The following is a 23,968-nucleotide window of genomic DNA, read 5'->3' as shown; positions in this document are numbered from 1 at the left end:
ATTCCTAACTAGAACCTCTAGTGTTCATAAGCTATTTGAAGGATTTCAATGAGAAAATATGAAAAAGAAAAGTTTGAATATTTTACAATTTGGAGACCACACAGCAATTCTGTTTCATGTAAGGAAAACAACAATACTTAAACAAACGGCTCAAAAAATATTGGTAGAAACAGAACCATATATGAAATCAAATGAGTTAAATCTATAAAAAGGAAAACCATAAAACGTGGTTTTCAAAAATGAAAGTTACCAACTAAAAGTTGCGTTGAATTTATAAGTCATTCATTGAAAACAACAGATGAATGCAGATATTTATGTGTTGTTGTTGATAGAGAGTTGACATACCAAAAACAACTTAGTAAAATCATCGGTAAATTGACAGTAGCTATCAGATCAGTTAATTTGACACGCAACGAATTACCTCCAGAGTCTCGAACAATTCTCTTTTTATCATTTGTGTTGTGGCATTTAGAATTTTTTGGTACTCTTTTTTTTTATTTTTCACAAAAATCGGTAACTGAACCTTAATTTTTTTAGATATTCAAAAAAATATAGAGTAAGTTTAATTTATAATATGCAAGTTGAGAAATATGAAAAATGAAGCTTTGAAGGCTAATAGAAATTTGAAGGCTTTAACTGTTTTTAAAAAATGTATTTTAAATCTTTCACTAGAATTGGGAGCTGAACCTTAGTTTTCATTGAGCTATTCAAAGCAAAAATGTAGTTAGTTTGACTTAAAATATTACAACATGTAACTTTAAACTTGTGGTTATTCGAATTAACGTGTTTGAGGATTGAAAAAACTCAATTAATTCATTGAAAAGTGGCCAGGAATCTACAGAAACTTATTACGATGAAAAATACACAGCTATTCACTTTTTTCAAACAATAACTTGTCAAGACTGTTGAAAACAAAGCAATGCGAAATATAAGCAATCAGACATTTTAAAAGAGTTTTTTCAAAGAAATCAATACCAAAATTTTACGTATGTGATATAAAACCACAATGAATTGCGTTGTGACAACAATGTGATTCAGTTCGCTAATTAAGGGAGCGCATTTTTTGATACCAAAATTACGTCTTTTCGAATTGGAATAAACTAAATATATGACAGGAAATAGTTTGATTTTTTTGTCACTTTCATATCATTCTCTAATTATTATTCATATGTCATGCGTTGCTCATCATTTGACGGAATAGAACAACCTGACGACACACATCATCAACTAGCCTTGTTTTGCTCTATGTTTAAATTGAAATTCGATGGATCGAACAAAAAAGACAATAAAAAGGAAAAGGTGCTCTGCTCTGCATTTAATTTTTTTACGGCCAGTCTTAGCTTCTGTAGACATTGAGTTGTTTGTTTTTTGCACAAAATCATCAAATAATTTTCGATAAATCATTTTGATCAGTTATTCAAACAAGGCGGCTCGGTAAGGTGCGTTCGCACATATTGTTCCGACTCCGCTTAACTACGTTTTTGATTTAATTGTCCACTAAAAGGAGAAGAGGAAAAATATCAAAAAACAACGATCAAAAATAAGTGTTCTCTTAAGTGTAGCTCTTAAAGCGATACACATGAAACAATAACTCATTCCAGCGTCGAGGATGACTGCTAGTAAGGAGCATAAGAAACAACAAAAAACAAAAAAACAAAAAGGTAAACCTACAAGCATTATTTGCAACCAAAAACTCAAGGTCAATCCATTTTTTGCAAAAACCTGATGATTCAGCCAAAAGAGCATCTGATGAAAAATGGACTAAACCATATGACTTGAATTTCACCAGAAACGTTGTAGGACCTGTTTTTATTGAGAAAAATAATCAAGTAGACAGGAAACCAAGAGTGGAATATTAGAAACTACGTTTACAGTTTTTGAAAACAGGGCCATAAAAGCAATTACCTATTGTCTGAAATCATTCAATTGCTTCCTTATACCTTCAAACAAAAACATTAAGACCTGTCATTACGCAGAAACTCAAATACAAAAAGAACAATTAAATAACAAAATGCACATGGTCATTTTGCAGGGAAACAGTGTCGAAGCCTATTCCAGTCAAAATCTACTGATCATACTAAAAATAGTCAATTTCACCTTATTAAGTTAAAGTGATGTGTAATCTTTCATTAATGAGCCATTAAAATGATAATCGGAGAAGACATGAAAAGAGAACCTTAAAAATTGAAAATGACAAAATAAAAGAAAACACGTAGCATCAACGCCAAAAAATTAATTATATACAAAAACCGCATTTAAAACGACACGATAAATTACTTGACAAAGATTGCGACCTCGTTGTTTAATGAGACTACGATAAAAAAAGGCTACACCGGCAAAATTCAAAAACCATCAATTTTCTCGAACACATTTTTTTAACTGTAAAACATTACAACCGTAAGCTTTCACCTATATAACACTCAAAAAGTTTATATTAAAACTCCCTATGCAGCCAATTGTACATATAATAAGTAAGCCTAAGTCAAAAGACTACATTCTGACATCAAATACCGACACATTTCTCTTTTTTCCACGAATAATTTTATGCGAACGGTGTCAAAGCCGAAATAGCATATGATTTCTGATCAAATTGTTATGTATAATCTTTGTCTTCCCTTTACATTTAAAATTGACCTCTCAGTAATTTGAAGTTTGGTTTGCAATCACTCTTATCTGAAGCTAACATAAAAAAACAAAAAATGGACGAGTATTTCAGGAAGTATATAGAACACCCCATAACAATCCAAAAAATTTCTGAACAATAAATTTCGCAACTAAACCAAAACCAGTATTGCTCTTGATGTATCTCTTTTGAACCAAGAAAGTACCAAATATTACCAAAAAAGCTAATTAATTATGAATTTTTTTTATCAGACATAAAAGTTGGTTTTCAGATACCTATCTAGTTGTATTTAAGAAAAAGCTTTTTGTATCAACAGATAGCATTACATAGATTCTTCAATAGGTCCCCAGATACCAAAATAGACATCTGATTAAACAAACCAGGCGTAAAAATACAAAAAGAACATCGAGTTCTGACAATTCTCATGAAATCGTTAAAAATTTGTGAGAAAAAGTTGTCGAAGCGATAAAAGCCATAAGATTTGCTCCAAAAAAATACTGTTCCATTGGAATTTTTTGGAACACAAACTGACCTCATTTTAGCTGAAAGTGTAAAGGAAAAAGACTTTCTTTCAATTGGGGCGAAAGATTTGCCAAAACTATTTCAAAATACCTAAAGTTCAATCGGATTCTCCGTTCGTTGCAAAACTGAACCGATCTGGCCTTGCTATCGCTGATTTTGGCTGCTTCAAACGCAATTATTCCGAACAATTAACTAATAGATTTTTTGCAAAACAAATTTTTAAATTATTAAAAAATCTATAGCTTTTTTTTATAAATATCGGTTTAAATTAGCGAAGGAGCGCAAAATGTTATTTTCAGACAAATTTCGTCGGAGCAGGAGGTACAATTAGCCAATATCTAAGCAAATTTGGGTTGTAACAACTGTTCTATGTCTGCACCATCGGTGAAACTGGAAAAATTTGGCCAAAAAAACGAAAACTGCTAAATTTTCAAAAATTTATCTGACAATTTTTCCAAAACAACTGGTTCATACAGTTCTCCAATTCTTTTTATCTTCAACTGTAAAATCAATCAGACTATCTTTAAACAATTTCATCATGTTTAAGCAAAGATGACAAAAAAATGTTAACAAAACAAGGCTAAGTAAGGCTAAAATGTGAACAAACGTAAGGCTACGGTTGACAAATGTTTAAACATTCGTAACTCTTTGGATTAAAGGGAAACTGAAAAAAATCTCCATTCATTGAAATTATCTGGTCGACAAACTTTTGAATGATACCAAACACAATCCTGTACAATGATTATATCGATCGGAGAAAATTGACTGAACAAAAAAAACAATTGAATATATAGTTCCTACCTGACTAAAGTGGGTCGGAACAAAAGTTCTTGGATTAAATATCAGCTTATTTTTCGTTTTTTAAAAATTAAAATTTTCGAAATTATGGTTCATTGCTGATCATTGATTTTATTATCAGTTCAAATCAGATGGAATCAGCCTCGCTACCGTGTTGGAAAAATAGTTGGCGTTTTTTCTCTCCTGATCTCGCACCCAAATTTTTCTTGTAACTGATTTACACCCCATACGATAACACATAAATTTTGAACTCTCGACTCCTTGTGCGAGGCATCAAAATTACTTAGTATTCCTTGTCTCCAATCATTGGGTGAGATGTTTTCCAAGGAAGACTTCCCTATTATTGGGCGAGATAAGGATTCAAAGCTTGTTCGCGTTCCTTATCTGCCTATAGTCTCGCATCTCTGGCAATCATTATGTAAAGAGAAGTAGATAGCTGTAACACGTAACAGAGATTGGTTGAGCAAACCTATTGGAAATCTGAGATAATCCAGGAGTCAACTTAGAATGTTAGAAGACATTACCTTGGAAAGTGTCGCTAAAAACTAAATGGAACAAACATGATTACCTTCGAGAAGAAAATTTAAAAATACTTTTTAAAGTACCTTAGCGCATTATTAGTTATTAAGGTGATTTGATTGAAAAGCTGGCAATTCTTTACAAAATTTCCATCAGACTTTTTAAACCCCAAAAGCAGGTAACTGAGCTGAGTTTAACACGGCTTAATTTCAGATATTGACGAGTGCTCTGGTTCTTCAAACGGTTACTGTGGCACAGTGGGTGTGTGTAGCAACACAGTTGGAGGATATGAATGCTACTGTCGAACAGGGTTCTACTTCAATAAAACAGACTACGGATCTGGGTGTCAAGGTACGCGGCTTGATTATTTATCAATAAAAGCTGTTGACTATTTTGCTGCTTAGTAATTCTCATATCCTGAACTTCAAATGCCTTAGTGACGCCCTCGATTAATTAGCACGTTCTTATTCAAGTTGTTACAACCGATGTTATGTTTAATTTTCAGTTGTTTGGCATTTTTTAAACGCTTTTAAGAATCTTTTTCCAACAATTCTTAACTTTTCCCATGATTTCTGAAAAAAACTTTAAAAATTAATGGTACCGAGATATGATATTGGGCCCAAAAGTTTTCAATTGGATGAGAGAGCAAAGTGTGACCTATGGTATGATCAGGGAAATATTGGCGATTGCTCTGAGCTGGGGGTGGGGGGACTGCCGAATGGCATTAAAAGGAATGGTATTGCCAAACCTATGATCAAGAAGCACCAATGAGTGCGCGCTTAATCATAGTCACTTTAATCAGAGGGAAAATTGTGAACCGCAGCTTTAAATTTGGAAAACCTCAACATTAAAAAAAAAACAAACGGGAGATCAATGGGACAAGAGTGCTTAGCAAGAGTCATTTGGTGGCCGCTATATCCAGATGATAGTCTTTTTGAAGGGAATACAGGGACGAACAGCGGACTGCTCGTTTAATTTCAGTGGAACAATGTTGAGAAGTTTACATCCGTGCCCACGGAAACTTACACTCGAATCTATTCATTGGTAAAATTTAAAAACAAACACTAGATTTCCTGAATGATGCATGGAGACAATACTTGAAAGCAAACCCAGGATGAGGTCCCAGACCGAAACCAGATATGTCCAGACCGAAATGAACGCACGAAGGGGGTGTCGTGCGTTCAAAATTACACGGTCTGGAAACACGGATGAACGCACGATGGTCTGGACATGAACGCACGATGGTCTGGACATGAACGCACGATGGTCTGGTGAACGCACGATGGTCTGGACATGAACGCACGAAAGTCTGGACATGAACGCACGAAAAATTTTCGTGCGTTCATTTCCAGACTTTCGTGCGTTCATGTCCAGACCATCGTGCGGTCATGTCCAGACCATCGTGCGTTCATGTCCAGACCATCGTGCGTTCATGTCCAGACTTTCGTGCGTTCACCAGACGGAAAAAAATATTACCTGCTGGGGTGCAGTGCAGATCCTTGAAGCTGAAGACAGAGAGGGTTCCAAAACTCCACAAATCCAGATATTTAAAGTCTTTTTTTAACGTGAGGAACATGAACATCTTTATACTAATAGTAGATATCGTTTTTTGCTGGCGTGAGCAAAATTATTCAAGGTGTCTATCTATCAGCATTAAGAATAAAATGAACCTCTAATAAGATAAGACTTTTTTGACACTCATTCAAGAAAGCTAAAATCAACATAAACATATATAACACATCATAAACACACATCATAGACTCAAACCAAAACACCGAAGCGAGAGACGAGCGAGACAACGCGAGAGACGAGCGAAAAACGAGCGAGAGAACGCGAGACGAGCGAGAGACGAGCGAGAGACGAGCGAGAGAACGCGAGACACGAGCGAGAGACGAACGAGAGACGAAAACACGGGCGAGGGAACGAGGGGAGGGGGAAGGGAGAGCACCGAAAAATCTTGACGCCCGAAAGGCGTCCCACCCATTTTTAACTCTATATTTTTAATTTTTTTTTTAAAAAAACCAAGCAACACTTAAAACACATAACTTCTGCACCAACACCAGCTACATCAAATATTCTTTTTGCCTTACACTCTAGGAACACTGGGAACAATCCACATCAAGTTTGGTTTGATTTGAACAACTCTAAGACCTAATCAAAGAGACCTATTTTTAAAAATTATTTAAAATTAAATATTCGAATTAATCGGAAACTGACGTACGAAAAACTAACTTTTTTCCTACGCAAGCTATAGCAAAAATTCTTTTTGTTGTAGACTCTATATACCCTGGGGATATTCCATATCAATTTTGGTTTGATTTGAACAACTTCTTGATCCGATAAAAAAGACCTATTTTTAAAATTCCTTTTTCGAGAAATTCGAAAAGTTCCGTATGAAATACTAACTTTTTTCCTAGACAAACTATAGCAAAAATTCTTTTTTTCCTACACTCTACCTACACAGAGGATACTCCATACCAAGTTTGGTTCAATTTGGACAACTCTAAGACCTAATCAAGAAGACCTATTTTTAAAAATTATTTAAAATTAAATATTCGAATTAATCGGAAACTGACGTACGAAAAACTAACTCTTTTCCTACGCAAGCTATAGCAAAAATTCTTTTTGTTGTAGACTCTATATACCCTGGGGATATTCCATATCAATTTTGGTTTGATTTGAACAACTTCTTGATCCGATAAAAAAGACCTATTTTTAAAATTCCTTTTTCGAGAAATTCAAAAAGTTCCGTATGAAATACTAACTTTTTTTCCTAGACAAGCTATAGCAAAAATTCTTTTTGGCTTACACTCTACCTACACAGGGGATACTCCATACCAAGTTTGGCTCAATTTGGACAACTCTAAGACCTAATCAAAAAGACTTATTTTTAAAATTACTTATTCAAAATTATTCGGAAATAATAGCAAATTTCCGTATGAAAAACCAACTTTTTTCCTAGGCAAGCTAACCAAAAAATTCTTTCTGTTTTACACTCTTGATACCCTTGGGATACTCCATGCCCAGTTTGGTCTGATTTGGACAACTCCTTGACCCGATGAAATAGACCTATTTTCAAAATTCGTTATTCTCGAAATTCGCAAATTTCCGTATGAAATACTAACTTTTTTTCTAGGCGAGCTATACCAAAAATTCTTTTTGTTTAACACTTTCGATACCATTGGGATACTCCATGCACAGTTTGGTCTGATTTGGACAACTCCTTGACCCGATGAAATAGACCTATTTTCAAAATTTGTTATTCTCGAAATTCGCAAATTTCCGTATGAAATACTACCTTTTTTTCTAGGCAAGCAATAGCAAAAATTCTTTTTGTTTTACACTCTACATACCCTGGGGATACTCCATACCGAGTTTGGTTTGATTTGAACAACTCCTTGACCTTATCAAAAAGACCTATATTTAAAAATTATTTAAAATTAATTATTCGAATTAATCGGAAATTAACGTACGAAAAACTAACTCTTTTCTTACGCAAGCTATAGCAAAAATTCTTTTTGTTTTATAATCTAGGTACACATGGGATACTCCATACCGAGTTTGGTTTGATTTGGACAACTCCTTGACCCGATGAAATAGACCTATTTTCAAAATTCCTTATTCGCGAAATTCGCAAATTTCCGTATGAAATACTAACTTTTTTCCTAGGCAAGCTATACCAAAAATTCTTTTTGTTTTACCCTCTACATACCCTGGGGATACTGCATACCGAGTTTGGTTTGATTTGAACAACTCCTTGGCCTTATCAAAAAGACCTATTTTTAAAAATTATTTAAAATTAATTATTCGAATTAATCGCAAATTAACGTACGAAAAACTAACTCTTTCCTAGGCAAGCAATAGCAAAAATTCTTTTCGTTTTACCCTCTACATACCCTGGGGATACTCCATACCGAGTTTGGGTTGATTTGAACAACTCCTTGACCCGATGAAAAAGACCTATTTTTAAAATTCCTTATTCGCGAAAATAGCAAATTTCCGTATGAAAAACTAACTTTTTCCCTAGGCAAGCAATTGCAAAAATTGTTTTTGTTTTAGACTCTATATACCCTGGGGATACTCCATACCGAGTTTGGTTCGATTTGAACAACTCCTTGACCCGATGAAAAAGACCTATTTTTAAAATTCGTTATTTGCGAAATTCGCAAATTTCCGTATGAAAAACTAACTTTTTTTCCTAGGCAAGCTATACCAAAAATTCTTTTTGTTTTACACTCTACATACCCTGGGGATACTCCATACCAAGTTTGGTTCACTTTGGACAACTCTATGACCTAATCAGAAAGACTTATTTCTAAAATTACTTATTCAAAGTTTTACGGAATTAATAAGAAATTTCCGTATGAAAAGCTAACTTTTTCCCTAGCCAAGCTATACCAAAAATTCTTTCTGTTTTAAACTATCGATACCCTTGGGATACTCCATGCCGAGTTTGGTCTGATTTGGACAACTCCTTGACCCAATGAAATAGACCTATTTTCAAAATTCGTTATTTGCGAAATTCGCAAATTTCCGTATGAAAAACTAACTTTTTTCCTAGGCAAGCAATAGCAAAAATTGTTTTTGTTTTAGACTTTATATACCCTGGGGATACTCCATACCGAGTTTGGTTCGATTTGAACAACTCCTTGACCCGATCAAAAATACTATATTTAAAAATTAAATATTTGAAATAATCGCAAATTTCCGTATGAAATACTAACTTTTTTCCTAGGCAAGCTATACCAAAAACTATTTCTGTTTCACCTTCTAACTACACATGGGATACTCCATACCGGGATTGGTTTGATTTGAACAACTCTAAGACCTATTCAAAAAGAGCTTTTTCTAAAATTACTTACTCAAAATTATACGGAAATAATGTGAAATTTCCGTATGAAAAACTTACTTTTTTCCTAGCCAAGCTATAGCAAAAACTATTTCCGTTTCACCTTCTAACTACACATGGGATACTCCATACCGAGTTTGGTTTGATTTGGATAACTCCTTGACCCGATGAAATAGACCTATTTTCAAAATTCCTTATTCGCGAAATTCGCAAATTTCCGTATGAATTACTAACTTTTTTCCTAGGCAAGCTATACCAAAAATTCTTTTTGTTTAACACTTTCGATACCATTGGGATACTCCATGCCGAGTTTGGTCTGATTTGGACAACTCCTTGACCCAATGAAATAGACCTATTTTCAAAATTCGTTATTTGCGAAATTGGCAAATTTCCGTATGAAATACTAACATTTTTCCTAGGCAAGCTATACCAAAAATTCTTTTTGTTTTACACTCTACATACCCTGGGAATACTCCATACCAAGTTTGGTTCACTTTGGACAACTCTATGACCTAATCAAGAAGACCTATTTTTAAAAATTATTTAAAATTAAATATTCGAATTAATCGGAAACTGACGTACGAAAAACTAACTTTTTTTCCTACGCAAGCTATAGCAAAAATTCTTTTTGTTGTAGACTCTATATACCCTGGGGATATTCCATATCAATTTTGGTTTGATTTGAACAACTTCTTGATACGATAAAAAAGACCTATTTTTAAAATTCCTTTTTCGAGAAATTCGAAAAGTTCCGTATGAAATACTAACTTTTTTCCTAGACAAACTATAGCAAAAATTCTTTTTTTCCTACACTCTACCTACACAGAGGATAATCCATGCCAAGTTTGGTTCAATTTGGACAACTCTAAGACCTAATCAAGAAGACCTATTTTTAAAAATTATTTAAAATTAAATATTCGAATTAATCGGAAACTGACGTACGAAAAACTAACTTTTTTCCTACGCAAGCTATAGCAAAAATTCTTTTTGTTGTAGACTCTATATACCCTGGGGATATTCCATATCAATTTTGGTTTGATTTGAACAACTTCTTGATCCGATAAAAAAGACCTATTTTTAAAATTCCTTTTTCGAGAAATTCGAAAAGTTCCGTATGAAATACTAACTTTTTTCCTAGACAAACTATAGCAAAAATTCTTTTTTTCCTACACTCTACCTACACAGAGGATACTCCATACCAAGTTTGGTTCAATTTGGACAACTCTAAGACCTAATCAAGAAGACCTATTTTTAAAAATTATTTAAAATTAAATATTCGAATTAATCGGAAACTGACGTACGAAAAACTAACTTTTTTCCTACGCAAGCTATAGCAAAAATTCTTTTTGTTGTAGACTCTATATACCCTGGGGATATTCCATATCAATTTTGGTTTGATTTGAACAACTTCTTGATCCGATAAAAAAGACCTATTTTTAAAATTCCTTTTTCGAGAAATTCAAAAAGTTCCGTATGAAATACTAACTTTTTTTCCTAGACAAGCTATAGCAAAAATTCTTTTTGGCTTACACTCTACCTACACAGGGGATACTCCATACCAAGTTTGGTTCAATTTGGACAACTCTAAGACCTAATCAAGAAGACCTATTTTTAAAAATTATTTAAAATTAAATATTCGAATTATTCGGAAACTGACGTACGAAAAACTAACTTTTTTCCTACGCAAGCTATAGCAAAAATTCTTTTTGTTGTAGACTCTATATACCCTGGGGATATTCCATATCAATTTTGGTTTGATTTGAACAACTTCTTGATCCGATAAAAAAGACCTATTTTTAAAATTCCTTTTTCGAGAAATTCGAAAAGTTCAATTTGGACAACTCTAAGACCTAATCAAAAAGACTTATTTTTAAAATTACTTATTCAAAATTATTCGGAAATAATAGCAAATTTCCGTATGAAAAACCAACTTTTTTCCTAGGCAAGCTAACCAAAAATTCTTTTTGTTTAACACTTTCGATACCATTGGGATACTCCATGCCCAGTTTGGTCTGATTTGGACAACTCCTTGACCCGATGAAATAGACCTATTTTCAAAATTTGTTATTCTCGAAATTCGCAAATTTCCGTATGAAATACTAATTTTTTTTCTAGGCAAGCAATAGCAAAAATTCTTTTTGTTTTACACTCTGCATACCCTGGGGATACTCCATACCGAGTTTGGTTTGATTTGAACAACTCCTTGACCTTATCAAAAAGACCTATATTTAAAAATTATTTAAAATTAATTATTCGAATTAATCGGAAATTAACGTACGAAAAACTAACTTTTTTCTTACGCAAGCTATAGCAAAAATTCTTTTTGTTTTATAATCTAGGTACACATGGGATACTCCATACCGAGTTTGGTTTGATTTGGACAACTCCTTGACCCGATGAAGTAGACCTATTTTCAAAATTCCTTATTCGCGAAATTCGCAAATTTCCGTATGAAATACTAACTTTTTTCCTAGGCATGCTATACCAAAAATTCTTTTTGTTTTACCCTCTACATACCCTGGGGATACTGCATACCGAGTTTGGTTTGATTTGAACAACTCCTTGGCCTTATCAAAAAGACCTATTTTTAAAAATTATTTAAAATTAATTATTCGAATTAATCGCAAATTAACGTACGAAAAACTAACTCTTTCCTAGGCAAGCAACAGCAAAAATTCTTTTCGTTTTACCCTCTACATACCCTGGGGATACTCCATACCGAGTTTGGGTTGATTTGAACAACTCCTTGACCCGATGAAAAAGACCTATTTTTAAAATTCCTTATTCGCGAAAATAGCAAATTTCCGTATGAAAAACTAACTTTTTTCCTAGGCAAGCAATTGCAAAAATTGTTTTTGTTTTAGACTCTATATACCCTGGGGATACTCCATACCGAGTTTGGTTCGATTTGAACAACTCCTTGACCCGATCAAAAATACTATATTTTAAAATTAAATATTTGAAATAATCGCAAATTTCCGTATGAAATACTAACTTTTTTCCTCGGCAAGCAATAGCAAAAATTCTTTTTGTTTTACCCTCTACATACCCTGGGGATACTCCATACCGAGTTTGGTTTGATTTGAACAACTCCTTGACCCGATGAAAAAGACCTATTTTTAAAATTCGTTATTTGCGAAATTCGCAAATTTCCGTATGAAGAACTAACTTTTTTCCTAGGCAAGCAATAGCAAAAATTCTTTTTGTTTTACCCTCTACATACCCTGGGGATACTCCATACCGAGTTTGGTTTGATTTGAACAACTCCTTGACCCGATGAAAAAGACCTATTTTTAAAATTCGTTATTTGCGAAATTCGCAAATTTCCGTATGAAAAACTAAATTTTTTCCTAGGCAAGCTATACCAAAAATTCTTTTTGTTTTACACTCTACATACCCTGGGGATACTCCATACCAAGTTTGGTTCACTTTGGACAACTCTATGACCTAATCAGAAAGACTTATTTCTAAAATTACTTATTCAAAATTTTACGGAATTAATAAGAAATTTCCGTATGAAAAGCTAACTTTTTCCCTAGCCAAGCTATACCAAAAATTCTTTCTGTTTTAAACTATCGATACCCTTGGGATACTCCATGCCGAGTTTGGTCTGATTTGGACAACTCCTTGACCCAATGAAATAGACCTATTTTCAAAATTCGTTATTTGCGAAATTCGCAAATTTCCGTATGAAAAACTAACTTTTTTCCTAGGCAAGCAATAGCAAAAATTGTTTTTGTTTTAGACTCTATATACCCTGGGGATACTCCATACCGAGTTTGGTTCGATTTGAACAACTCCTTGACCCGATCAAAAATACTATATTTAAAAATTAAATATTTGAAATAATCGCAAATTTCCGTATGAAATACTAACTTTTTTCCTAGGCAAGCTATACCAAAAACTATTTCTGTTTCACCTTCTAACTACACATGGGATACTCCATACCGGGATTGGTTTGATTTGAACAACTCTAAGACCTATTCAAAAAGAGCTTTTTCTAAAATTACTTACTCAAAATTATACGGAAATAATGTGAAATTTCCGTATGAAAAACTTACTTTTTTCCTAGCCAAGCTATAGCAAAAACTATTTCCGTTTCACCTTCTAACTACACATGGGATACTCCATACCGAGTTTGGTTTGATTTGGATAACTCCTTGACCCGATGAAATAGACCTATTTTCAAAATTCCTTATTCGCGAAATTCGCAAATTTCCGTATGAAAAGCTAACTTTTTCCCTAGCGAAGCCATACCAAAAATTCTTTCTGTTTTACACTATCGATACCCTTGGGATACTCCATGCCGAGTTTGGTCTGATTTGGACAACTCCTTGACCCAATGAAATAGACCTATTTTCAAAATTCGTTATTTGCGAAATTGGCAAATTTCCGTATGAAATACTAACATTTTTCCTAGGCAAGCTATACCAAAAACTATTTCTGTTTCACCTTCTAACTACACATGGGATACTCCATACCGGGATTGGTTTGATTTGAACAACTCTAAGACCTATTCAAAAAGAGCTTTTTCTAAAATTACTTACTCAAAATTATACGGAAATAATGTGAAATTTCCGTATGAAAAACTTACTTTTTTCCTAGCCAAGCTATAGCAAAAACTATTTCCGTTTCACCTTCTAACTACACATGGGATACTCCATACCGAGTTTGGTTTGATTTGGATAACTCCTTGACCCGATGAAATAGACCTATTTTCAAAATTCCTTATTCGCGAAATTCGCAAATTTCCGTATGAAATACTAACTTTTTTCCTAGGCAAGCTATACCAAAAACTATTTCTGTTTCACCTTCTAACTACACATGGGATACTCCATACCGGGATTGGTTTGATTTGAACAACTCTAAGACCTATTCAAAAAGAGCTTTTTCTAAAATTACTTACTCAAAATTATACGGAAATAATGTGAAATTTCCGTATGAAAAACTTACTTTTTTCCTAGCCAAGCTATAGCAAAAACTATTTCCGTTTCACCTTCTAACTACACATGGGATACTCCATACCGAGTTTGGTTTGATTTGGATAACTCCTTGACCCGATGAAATAGACCTATTTTCAAAATTCCTTATTCGCGAAATTCGCAAATTTCCGTATGAAAAGCTAACTTTTTCCCTAGCGAAGCCATACCAAAAATTCTTTCTGTTTTACACTATCGATACCCTTGGGATACTCCATGCCGAGTTTGGTCTGATTTGGACAACTCCTTGACCCAATGAAATAGACCTATTTTCAAAATTCGTTATTTGCGAAATTGGCAAATTTCCGTATGAAATACTAACATTTTTCCTAGGCAAGCTATACCAAAAACTATTTCTGTTTCACCTTCTAACTACACATGGGATACTCCATACCGGGATTGGTTTGATTTGAACAACTCTAAGACCTATTCAAAAAGAGCTTTTTCTAAAATTACTTACTCAAAATTATACGGAAATAATGTGAAATTTCCGTATGAAAAACTTACTTTTTTCCTAGCCAAGCTATAGCAAAAACTATTTCCGTTTCACCTTCTAACTACACATGGGATACTCCATACCGAGTTTGGTTTGATTTGGATAACTCCTTGACCCGATGAAATAGACCTATTTTCAAAATTCCTTATTCGCGAAATTCGCAAATTTCCGTATGAAATACTAACTTTTTTCCTAGGCAAGCTATACCAAAAATTCTTTTTGTTTAACACTTTCGATACCATTGGGATACTCCATGCCGAGTTTGGTCTGATTTGCATTAATGTGCTGGGACAGCCATAATGTGCTGTTGTTTCCTTTGGCGTTTCAGTTGAGGCATTTGTTCTGAATTCTGCTGTAAGAAGGTACGAACCCTGAGTTTATCAGACAAAAAAGCGGATATATCTGTATAGAAAAATAAACTTGAGAAATTTTCTTGTAATTTTTGAGAAGACGAGTAATATTTTGTCAATAATGAGAATATGATTTCTGAAGCTTATATTTCAGTATAGATATTTCAGCATGCCTTTTATTTTGCCAAATAATTGCGGGTGTTTACATTGTTTTCTGCTGTCCTATATTTGCTCACTTATTGTTTCATGACAGTCAACTTAGTCATAAATCTATCCATGTATTTTAAACAACTCAGCAGTTTGTTTCTGCGTTCTCTTTGAAACTCCCCTATTAAACTGAACTGCTCACCTACTATGTTTACAAAAAAATAAAAAGTTTTATTGGACTTTTTTATTTTATGCTCAAAAATTGTTTAACAGCGTCGAATAAACATTGATCAGATCTAAATTTTCAGATCTATTTTTTCGTGGTGAAAAATAGTTCAATTCAAGGCGATCCTGAATTGCTTATTTTCATAATTCTGCTTCAACTTAATTTTTAATGTAGTTTATTGTATGTAAAACCACATCATATTGAGAAAGTGAATTTTCGCATGCCTTGTACTTAAATTTTTACTTAATTTAGTTACTAGATATTATATAGCTTTACAATTACGAACTTTAAATTGAGCCAATGGCATATAACATGTCTTGAATTCATTGGAGCGTATTGAAAAACTGTGCAGAATAGATGAGCATAAGCTTGAATCTTCATCACAAAAAACTATTTTTAATTGATACAATCCAAAATGTTTGTGATCAGCCATTTATTTAAAATAAAGTTGACAACTATTCACATGATCGTATTGTTCTCCGTCGTAACTGTTAGTCAATTTTGGTTGATTATTAATCTGGACGCTGATTCAAATGGGCCAGGGTTGCCATCGTCATACGGAGCAGAACAGGAAGAGGTCGCATTGTTGGACAATAATTATTGGTAATAATTGCAACACTTATAAAAGTAGCTAACTAGTTAAAAGAACCAAGCTTTTTACATTATCTTGACAAATTAATATGAGCTCATTAATACAAAATTTATTAATTCATTGGTACGATCCCACCTTAGGGGGGACTATAAGCTCAATTATTTTTTGTGGTTAGTCTGGTTGATCGATAAATGCATTGTAGAGATTTGTGAGTGGTATCACTGAAAAGCACATCCAGCGTAGAATATGTAGTCAAAAGGATGTTTTTGAAATTCTTTTATTTCAGGAGATATCGAGGTTTAATTTTCCGTGAACATTTGATTCATTTCCGTTGTTTTTGTTCATATTTACGGAAAATTTTGCCCAAGTTTATGTCAATTTTCCTAAAATTTGTCAAAATTGTTAACAAAGGTGTTATTCCTTTTGCCGATAAAGATTGAAGAAGGTCGTTGAGTTGCTTGATCCGAACGTTTTGGCTTAAAATTTGGCTATACTTTTCGAAATTCAAACAAATCTTATTTTGGTCTCATTGTGGTTTTATACAATCAGAAATGTTTGGATTGTAAAGGAGCACTGACTTTTCAAAACTTTTCATTTCGCTTTCTTCTAAGTGGATTGCTGACAAGACGGAATTAACATATTTCACTTAACTTCAAACGAGGCCAACATAAATATATTATGTTTTCAGAAAACAGTTCATGGTCTTCATGGCTTTGGAAAAGTGTTCTCGTAAATTTCATGAATTTTTGAGTTTTACTTGCATTTGTTGTTCTTTGGTAGCCTTAAGACTTATTCTTAATTATCAATCGTCCAGCTAGCTTCCTAAAGACGTGTAAGTGAACCTATGTAATGCTGTCAGTTGATACCTGATGTCTCTTATGACCTCAATGTAATTGTTCATATCATATAGGAAAACAATGTTTTTCTTTTCTCTGCCATTCTTTTAATCTTATTTCGGTAAAATTGTGGCTTAATTTTAATTATGACACAACCCGTTTTTTTCTGGTGAACTATTTTTTTCTGAGTTTCAATAAAAACGGATTTTTACAATAGAAAAATGTATTTAATATATTTGGTTGGTGTCTTCTTTGAAAAAACGTGGCATCTTTTTAATATGAATTGCAGACCAGAAAGATATCAATTCAAAAATCAATTAGTTTTTCATCGTTTTTAACCGGGAAATAGGGGAGCACTAGTCAAAACATAATGGATAATTTATAAATATTTGTAATGTTTCGAAACCTACGGTATAATTTGTAAATGTTTGCAAATACTAAACTGCATACTGTAAACGTACTGAAATGGCACAAGGAACACAATTTCTTACTGGTTCGAGCAAAGAGAAACATAAATCCCACCGGTTCGAGAGCGAAGAGGGTCGGAGGGGGTGAACTCAATGGTAGATGGGGGGGGGGGGGGAGGGAGGTGGTCGAGTGGTTAAGATTTTACGTTATTTTTTTATATAACTAAATTGAGTATCGTCATGCTTTTTTTTCGTATTTGAATTCAGTTTGAGGCTTGAGCGTCTAAAACATTGCGGAAGAAGAAAGTTACAGATTCTAAAATTATGCTTTTTTGTAAAGCGGTTACAAATTAATGGACATAAATCAGATATTTACAGTTATGTATGTGGGTAGAACATAAAAATTTAACATTTAAAAATTATTTTCAAACATTATTTTAATTTTTGTAGTTATGGAAATATTTTGCATCGACCTAATGCTGTCTCCAAAAAAATTAAAAATCAAATAATTTCTATTTATGGAGAGTTCGATTTCACTTATGAATTGAATTCGGCTCATCCTATTTAAAAATTTGGCACGACTTCGACTTGGGTCCTCGTCTTTTAATAAAAATCATTATCTTCCCTGGGTCCTTTGAGTGTTTTCATAACGTCGAGATTAGGATGAACGTAGAAAAAAGACTTTCGTTTAAATATTTTAGGGTTGTTTAATAAAAACTGTTCATAACTTTTATGTGATCATTCTAAAGCTTCTCGTGCATTTCAAACAAAGCATTCTAAAGCTTCTTAAATAGATTTTGCAATATATCGTTCTTACAGGAAGATCTTGTTTATCCAGTATCATTACAAACAAACGATGAACGTTTTTCCATTAGAATCGTTTAAGAATTTAGACAATTGTGATTTCAGGAGCGAACAAGATAAGACAGACAGTGAAAGTCAGTGCAATGATGGAAAGAAGAAATTTATGTTAATCAAGAATGCAAAAACAGGAGGCAGCACAATCGAATCTATCCTGCTTCAGATTGCAACTCACTATCACTTGTATGAAGTAGTTCACACTCGAGGCACATTTAGAAGCATGAAACAAGAGAGCGACAAAGTGGGATACTACATTCCGTAATCATTGATTTGCATTTAACGTATTTAACCCTGATGATAGGAAGGTTTTGACAATTATCAAGATTTTTAGTATTATAGAGTGTCAGGGTTGGTTTGATATAAAGATATAATGGGAAAGACCCCAACAATCAATTTTTTGAGTAAGTTTACTCAATTATTGATGCTTGTTTCCACGTTTTGTAACTCAATATAATGAAAATGAACAAATGTGGCCACATTCGCTCAAGCCCTCTAGTGCTTCTCGAATTAAGGAAGGATGCTCGTTAATGTGTGTTTGCACATAATGCACCGACCGCACTAATCCACTTTTTGATTTAATTGTTTGCCAAATGAGGAAGAGATGGAAAAATTTTAAAACTCCACATACCATTCAGCAAACAACTAAGTGAAAACATAATGACGGATTAGAGGGCCAAAGAGACTTGCCATTGATGAGAATACTGGACAAGACAAACATAAAAATCAAATAATAGCAAACACTAATCACGACAAAAACTCGATATCTACTTTTTTTTTTAAAAAAAAACACATAATAGCGGAAAGAAAAAGCGATCAGAAAAAATCCTTAACTAAACAAATTAACCAGTACTTCAATAGAGAAGGAAAGCAAAAAGTGCAACGGTCTAAACTACGTTTCTCTGTATAGAAGACAGCTATTTTCAAATTCATTAAAACAGATACCTATCATTTCGGCTCATTAAGAAGTTCAAGTTGTAACTCATATGAAGCACTTGGAACCTGTCATTATTCATAATATGTCAAAAGGCTACAAAACGAATGGCATAGGCTAGAAAACATCAATTAAATTTAACAGGAAACCGGTGTCACAACCGTCAAAATTATTGACTATTCATAAAGAACATTGAATATTTTCAGTTGCGCATTATTTTGTCAACGCCAATTGAGCCAGCTTGTTAGTGTGATTTTGCGGCCAAGAAAAAAGAAACTCAAAAAAGTGTAAATATCCAAAAATTTCATTTTTCTTATGAAAATGCGTAGCACCAAAGAAAGAAACCGTCAGTTGAAAAACTAAATTTTATAGAAAATATGAAGATTTTGTTTGTCATGGTTCAACAGAACAGGATGTGACCTGTCGTTACCGAGAACAAGCTTGAAGTTTGATGAGGATAACATAGAAGTGGCTGATTTTTGTGAAAATAATTATTGTCAAAATTAAAAAAAACAGAAGCTTTCAACTTAAAACAAAAACAGGTCAACATGCATAGGCCAAGGAAGCCAGTTGTGCGTGTGCTTTTTGAGGCCAAAGCTTAAGGCGACCAAAAAAACAAATATGGACACAACTTAAAGTTTGTCATACAATTTAAAGAAACCGCAAGGGAAATCAACATATTAGAACTGAAGGACATTGAAAATCAATAATAACTATAAATTCATAAAAAATGGTGTGAAAATTTTTGTTTGGGTCTCCTTTGACTTTAATCGGGTTTAATCTGTAAAGGGATTTTGGAAAAAAACAACTGAAAGAACCAGAAGTATTGACCTAAATTATTGTTTTGGGCAACAGTATTGTTTTGAGCAACAGAAATTTGATGAGGCATGTCACTAACGAAATTGAGGTACGACAATGAGAACATAAATTTGGAAGAAAAAGCATATTTTTGAAGATTAAATGAGAGTCATTAAAACCGTTAGCAATAAAATGAAATCACTAATTATATTCTTTTAAACCACAATGGAAGCAACAATTAAGGTCTTTGATCTTCAGAACTATGCCAAACGAAAACAAACAAACGATACTTGGAGAACGACAAAATGATGACAAAAAAATTATGTTAAATTTTGCGGTTTCGCTGCACTTAAAACTATAAGCTATTCACTGGAATCTTTAAAATTTTCTTTTGCGCATTCTTTTAATGCCATTTGGAGCTGTCTTTAGTGCAAAACTTCAAAAAAATTAGTGCAACACTTTGGCAACAAAGAACCAGCTCAAGTTTTGAAAAAAACCTAAGAATCAGAAAACTTTTTTTTGAAAGTTCGTGGAAAGAAAGCTAAGAAACCATTAGTATATATAAAACGTTTAGATTAAGTATAGTAAGTTACTTCATTATTTTGAAAGTGTTTTTTTTTACTTTAATTGGAAAAGTGTTTACATTGCTTAATTTGAGAAAAACTACAAGTGAACAGAAATAAGACGAAGAATTGGCAAACTTAAAAACTTCACTGAGATTTTCTTAAAACAAAAATATTCAAAAGTCATAGGAGGCATCGAATTACAACCTAACGCATTGTAAAATTTTACAGAACTCAATTAGATTTTCCTGTAAGTTAACTAAGTGGAAACGCTGCAAAAGAAAGACTGATGGAGGCAAAACAAAAGAACTCAAATAACGTTTACAAAAACACATTGTCCAAGCCATAAAAATTATAATGTTTTCACTGCACACTTGGTATATATACTTTTGGCATCATATTGTTTTACAAAAGATCTGTCAATAAATTGGCCTTCATTTGAAACCATTTTCATCTGTAACCAACAAAAAAAACAAAATTCGAAAAAAATTTTGAAAAAGACCCTGCTTTAAATTAATCTGAATAATTATTGATTGTAAGAAACCAACTTGATTCCAAAACTAGCCTGCTTTTACTGCGCGTTCAGTAAAAAAAACTAATTTTCTATTTGTTTGAATATTAGATCAAATAACGAATAAAATTTTTTAATAAACAAAAAAGAAATAATGCATTTATTATAATTGTTGTGTTAATTTAAAGAAAACCGGCGACTTTTTTTACACAAAGCTCCTAAGGGAAGCGAAAGTACAACTTTTGTCTCCTTGAATTTTCAAAGATTGTGACAAAAGATGTAAGGTCTAATTAATCCAATAGGCATATTTAAACAAAATTGAATAAGAAGCCGTATTAGAAGGCGTTTTTGATTATAAAAGACCGAAACTCACGAAAATTAGCAAAAATTTACAATCAAAGGACTCCCAATTAAAGGATGTAAATCCAATAACATTATTGCTAACATTTTCAACAATTTTAAGCTTAATTGACAAAAAATTGGTGAAAATTAAAGAAAATTTGAATAAAGCAACCGAATTCCGTCTACTTTTCTCAAAATTTTAAACCTCGATAACTCCTTGTAAAAAACAAAAATAAAAAGTCAAATCTTTTATTTCCATATCCTACGCTGGAGGCGCTTTCTAGTGAGACCACTTGCAGCTCTCTACGATGAGTATATTGATCGCCCAAAATTGACTGAACAAAAAAACAATTCGACTATATAGTTCCTTCCCCTACAAATGGTTGTGCTTTCCCTGTTACTAAGTTTAGGCCCTGTAACTTGTGACAGTCATGTAAGACTGTTTAATTGGGAACTGGCCGACACGTAATGATAATGATAACTCACCGTAAACCAACAACTTTAGTCCAAAAAGAGCTCAAGGTCATACGCGAGAACACGAGAGCGAGAGTGAGTGTGTGTGTGTGTGTGAGAGAGAGAGAAAGAGAGAGAGAGAGAGAGAGAGAGAGAGAGAGAAAGAGAGAAAGAGAGATAAAAAACCTATATTGTTCATCCTAGAACAAAATTATAGCATCTGATCGATCTAGATTATGCTATAGTTGATGCTAGGTTGATATCAAAGTTACTCTCAGCAACATGCTCTCCAAAAAATGTTTGCTATCGAAGTTTGCCATTTTAAGTTCGTAATCAAGAACTTATTATGTCTGTTCACAAAAAAACGTGATCAAATAATTTTGAAAACTCTGCCTTCAATAAAACTAATTGCGAAAAACAATTTCGCCCTCTCGTATAAACCAATTCTTTTTTAATATTTTAATACGCAGCAAACATAAATTCGTTTGAAAAATAGAAATTTGTATTCAAATCGAGAGTCTGAATGCGCAATCATCAGTAAAATTCGCAGTTTGAAAATTCAGTTTTTTTGGCAATTTGATTTTCCCAATACATCATTAAATATATTTATTTTTAAATAAGTACCAACCGGAGTTTAAAACTAGGAATTTTGCGATTCAGTGCCCGCTCTGCATAGGGATGTCATTTTCACATTACATTTTTTTCTTTCCAAGTTTTAGTTGAGTTTTAAATTTTAATATGGCTAGAACGTTTTAATATTTAGAAGACAACAAGAATTTCAAAGGAGTGAGAGCTAACTTCGCAACATGGATGTCAGAGAAAGTTATTTCCGATTTTTATTCCACAGTGCCTAATGCATGCTCTTAGTTTTAGCAGAATATATGGCAGCAATTTTCAGGGCAGTAGTTTTCTTTTACGGCAGCATTTATGAAAAAATTTGTTTGCCATGAACTTTTCAAGTGCGAGCAACCCAATGCAAATCATTAAAATTGTAGAGTATCACACCAAATGCTAGAACTGAAAAAGTTTGAAAAACTTTTTCCAAGGGACAAATTCTTGTGGATCGCTTCATTCAGAAATGCTGAAGATCAGTTGAATTCCGGAATCAGATGGAGAAATTATATATCCAGATTTAGAGACACAAACTTTGATGAAGAATTCCAAAAAGCCATCGGAAATAAAGACAAGGAGTTCGAACAAATGGTGCTTTCAAATTCGATGTCCTATTACTTATTGGGTTCGTGTTTGGAGCTCAACTTTGCAGATTTTGAAGTGTGCGCTAACGAAATTTTGAATAAAATGGACCTAATAATACCGGTGGATAAATTTGACGAATCGATGGTAATTTTGCACAAATTGACTTGTTTGCCATTAGAAGACTTTGCTTACATACAGATGAAGAAAACACAAACAAGTTTGCAGCTATCGGACGAAAATATGAAAAAAGTTGTGAAATTCCACGCTAAAGATAAATGGTTTGAACAAAAAGCTAGAGAAAAATTTCAAACATTTTTTGAACAGTTTCAGGCAAAATTTTGTTCATCTAAAAACTGTTCAAATGAAGTTTCTCAGTTGCGTGAACAAAATGAAAAACTTAAAGAGGATTGTGGCCTTACAAATCAGAAATCAAGACGTTTGCAACATATTGCCGAATTCTCTTTCGATTGGGACAAACTGTCTCATAATAGTCAACTAGCTTTGAGATGTTTGTCTTTCGCACTATCGGTGAAAAATAACTTCTTAATTGATTTGTATAATGAGTTTTTGTATGGTACCAGAGATAATGACACTTTCGCCGACCAGCTATCGCTAAAATGGATCGAACGTATGCCAAACTTGAATCAAACGTACTAGACAACAAAAATGTAAACTTTTTTGGCATTGTTTTAAATTTATAATTTGTCTTGCGCAAAAAATTGTTTGATAAAGCACTAAAAATTGATTGTTTGACTCGTAATTTAAACTTTTGAATGAGAATTTGATAGATGATTATGACCCGATAGTATTAGTGTTAAAAAACGTTTGGGACCATATGGCGCCCACCCCCCCCCCCCCCCCCCCCCCCTCATCTCCCCTCCAACGAAGACAGGCGAAATTAGGACTTGAAATGAATACCGATGATGCAGCTAGGCTTACAAAACGAAGTATGATAATATAATCCAGGA

General features: G+C 33.2%; 3 protein-coding genes across 5 annotated transcripts in view; 2 read left to right on the top strand and 1 right to left on the bottom strand.

Moving 5' to 3' along the window:
* Positions 1-15,161, top strand: part of LOC142345000 (uncharacterized) — a 35,298-nt gene extending 20,137 nt beyond the window's left edge. Inside the window, exons 4-5 of the mRNA XM_075397084.1 lie at positions 4,676-4,813; positions 15,115-15,161. Of these exons, the coding sequence (XP_075253199.1) occupies positions 4,676-4,813; positions 15,115-15,161 (185 nt within the window). The remainder of the gene's footprint in view (positions 1-4,675; positions 4,814-15,114) is intronic.
* Positions 1-23,968, bottom strand: part of LOC142344630 (NADH dehydrogenase [ubiquinone] 1 beta subcomplex subunit 9-like) — a 412,587-nt gene that overhangs the window by 119,027 nt on the left and 269,592 nt on the right. The gene's annotated exons all lie outside the window — the stretch shown is intronic.
* Positions 15,789-22,600, top strand: LOC142344999 (uncharacterized). The gene is made up of 3 exons (XM_075397083.1): positions 15,789-16,112; positions 18,254-18,463; positions 22,567-22,600. The coding sequence occupies exons 1-3, from the start codon at positions 15,925-15,927 to the stop codon at positions 22,598-22,600; spliced, it is 432 nt and encodes a 143-aa protein (XP_075253198.1). The 5' UTR covers positions 15,789-15,924.

The sequence above is a fragment of the Convolutriloba macropyga genome, chromosome 8 (genome assembly GCF_964194025.1).
Source record: "Convolutriloba macropyga chromosome 8, txConMacr16.3, whole genome shotgun sequence".
NCBI classification, from domain to species: Eukaryota; Metazoa; Xenacoelomorpha; order Acoela; family Convolutidae; genus Convolutriloba; species Convolutriloba macropyga.
Note: the sequence above shows the minus strand (reverse complement) of the source record. Positions and strands in the feature narration are given on the sequence as shown.

Coding starts and splice junctions, on each gene's coding strand:
- LOC142344999 (XM_075397083.1), top strand. CDS start 15,925: ATGTTTGTGATCAGCCATTTATTTAAAATAAAGTTGACAACTATTCAC. Junction 16,113..18,253: donor TTGTTGGACAATAATTATTG/GTAATAATTGCA, acceptor TTGTGATTTCAG/GAGCGAACAAGATAAGACAG. Junction 18,464..22,566: donor AAAGTGGGATACTACATTCC/GTAATCATTGAT, acceptor TTTAATATTTAG/AAGACAACAAGAATTTCAAA.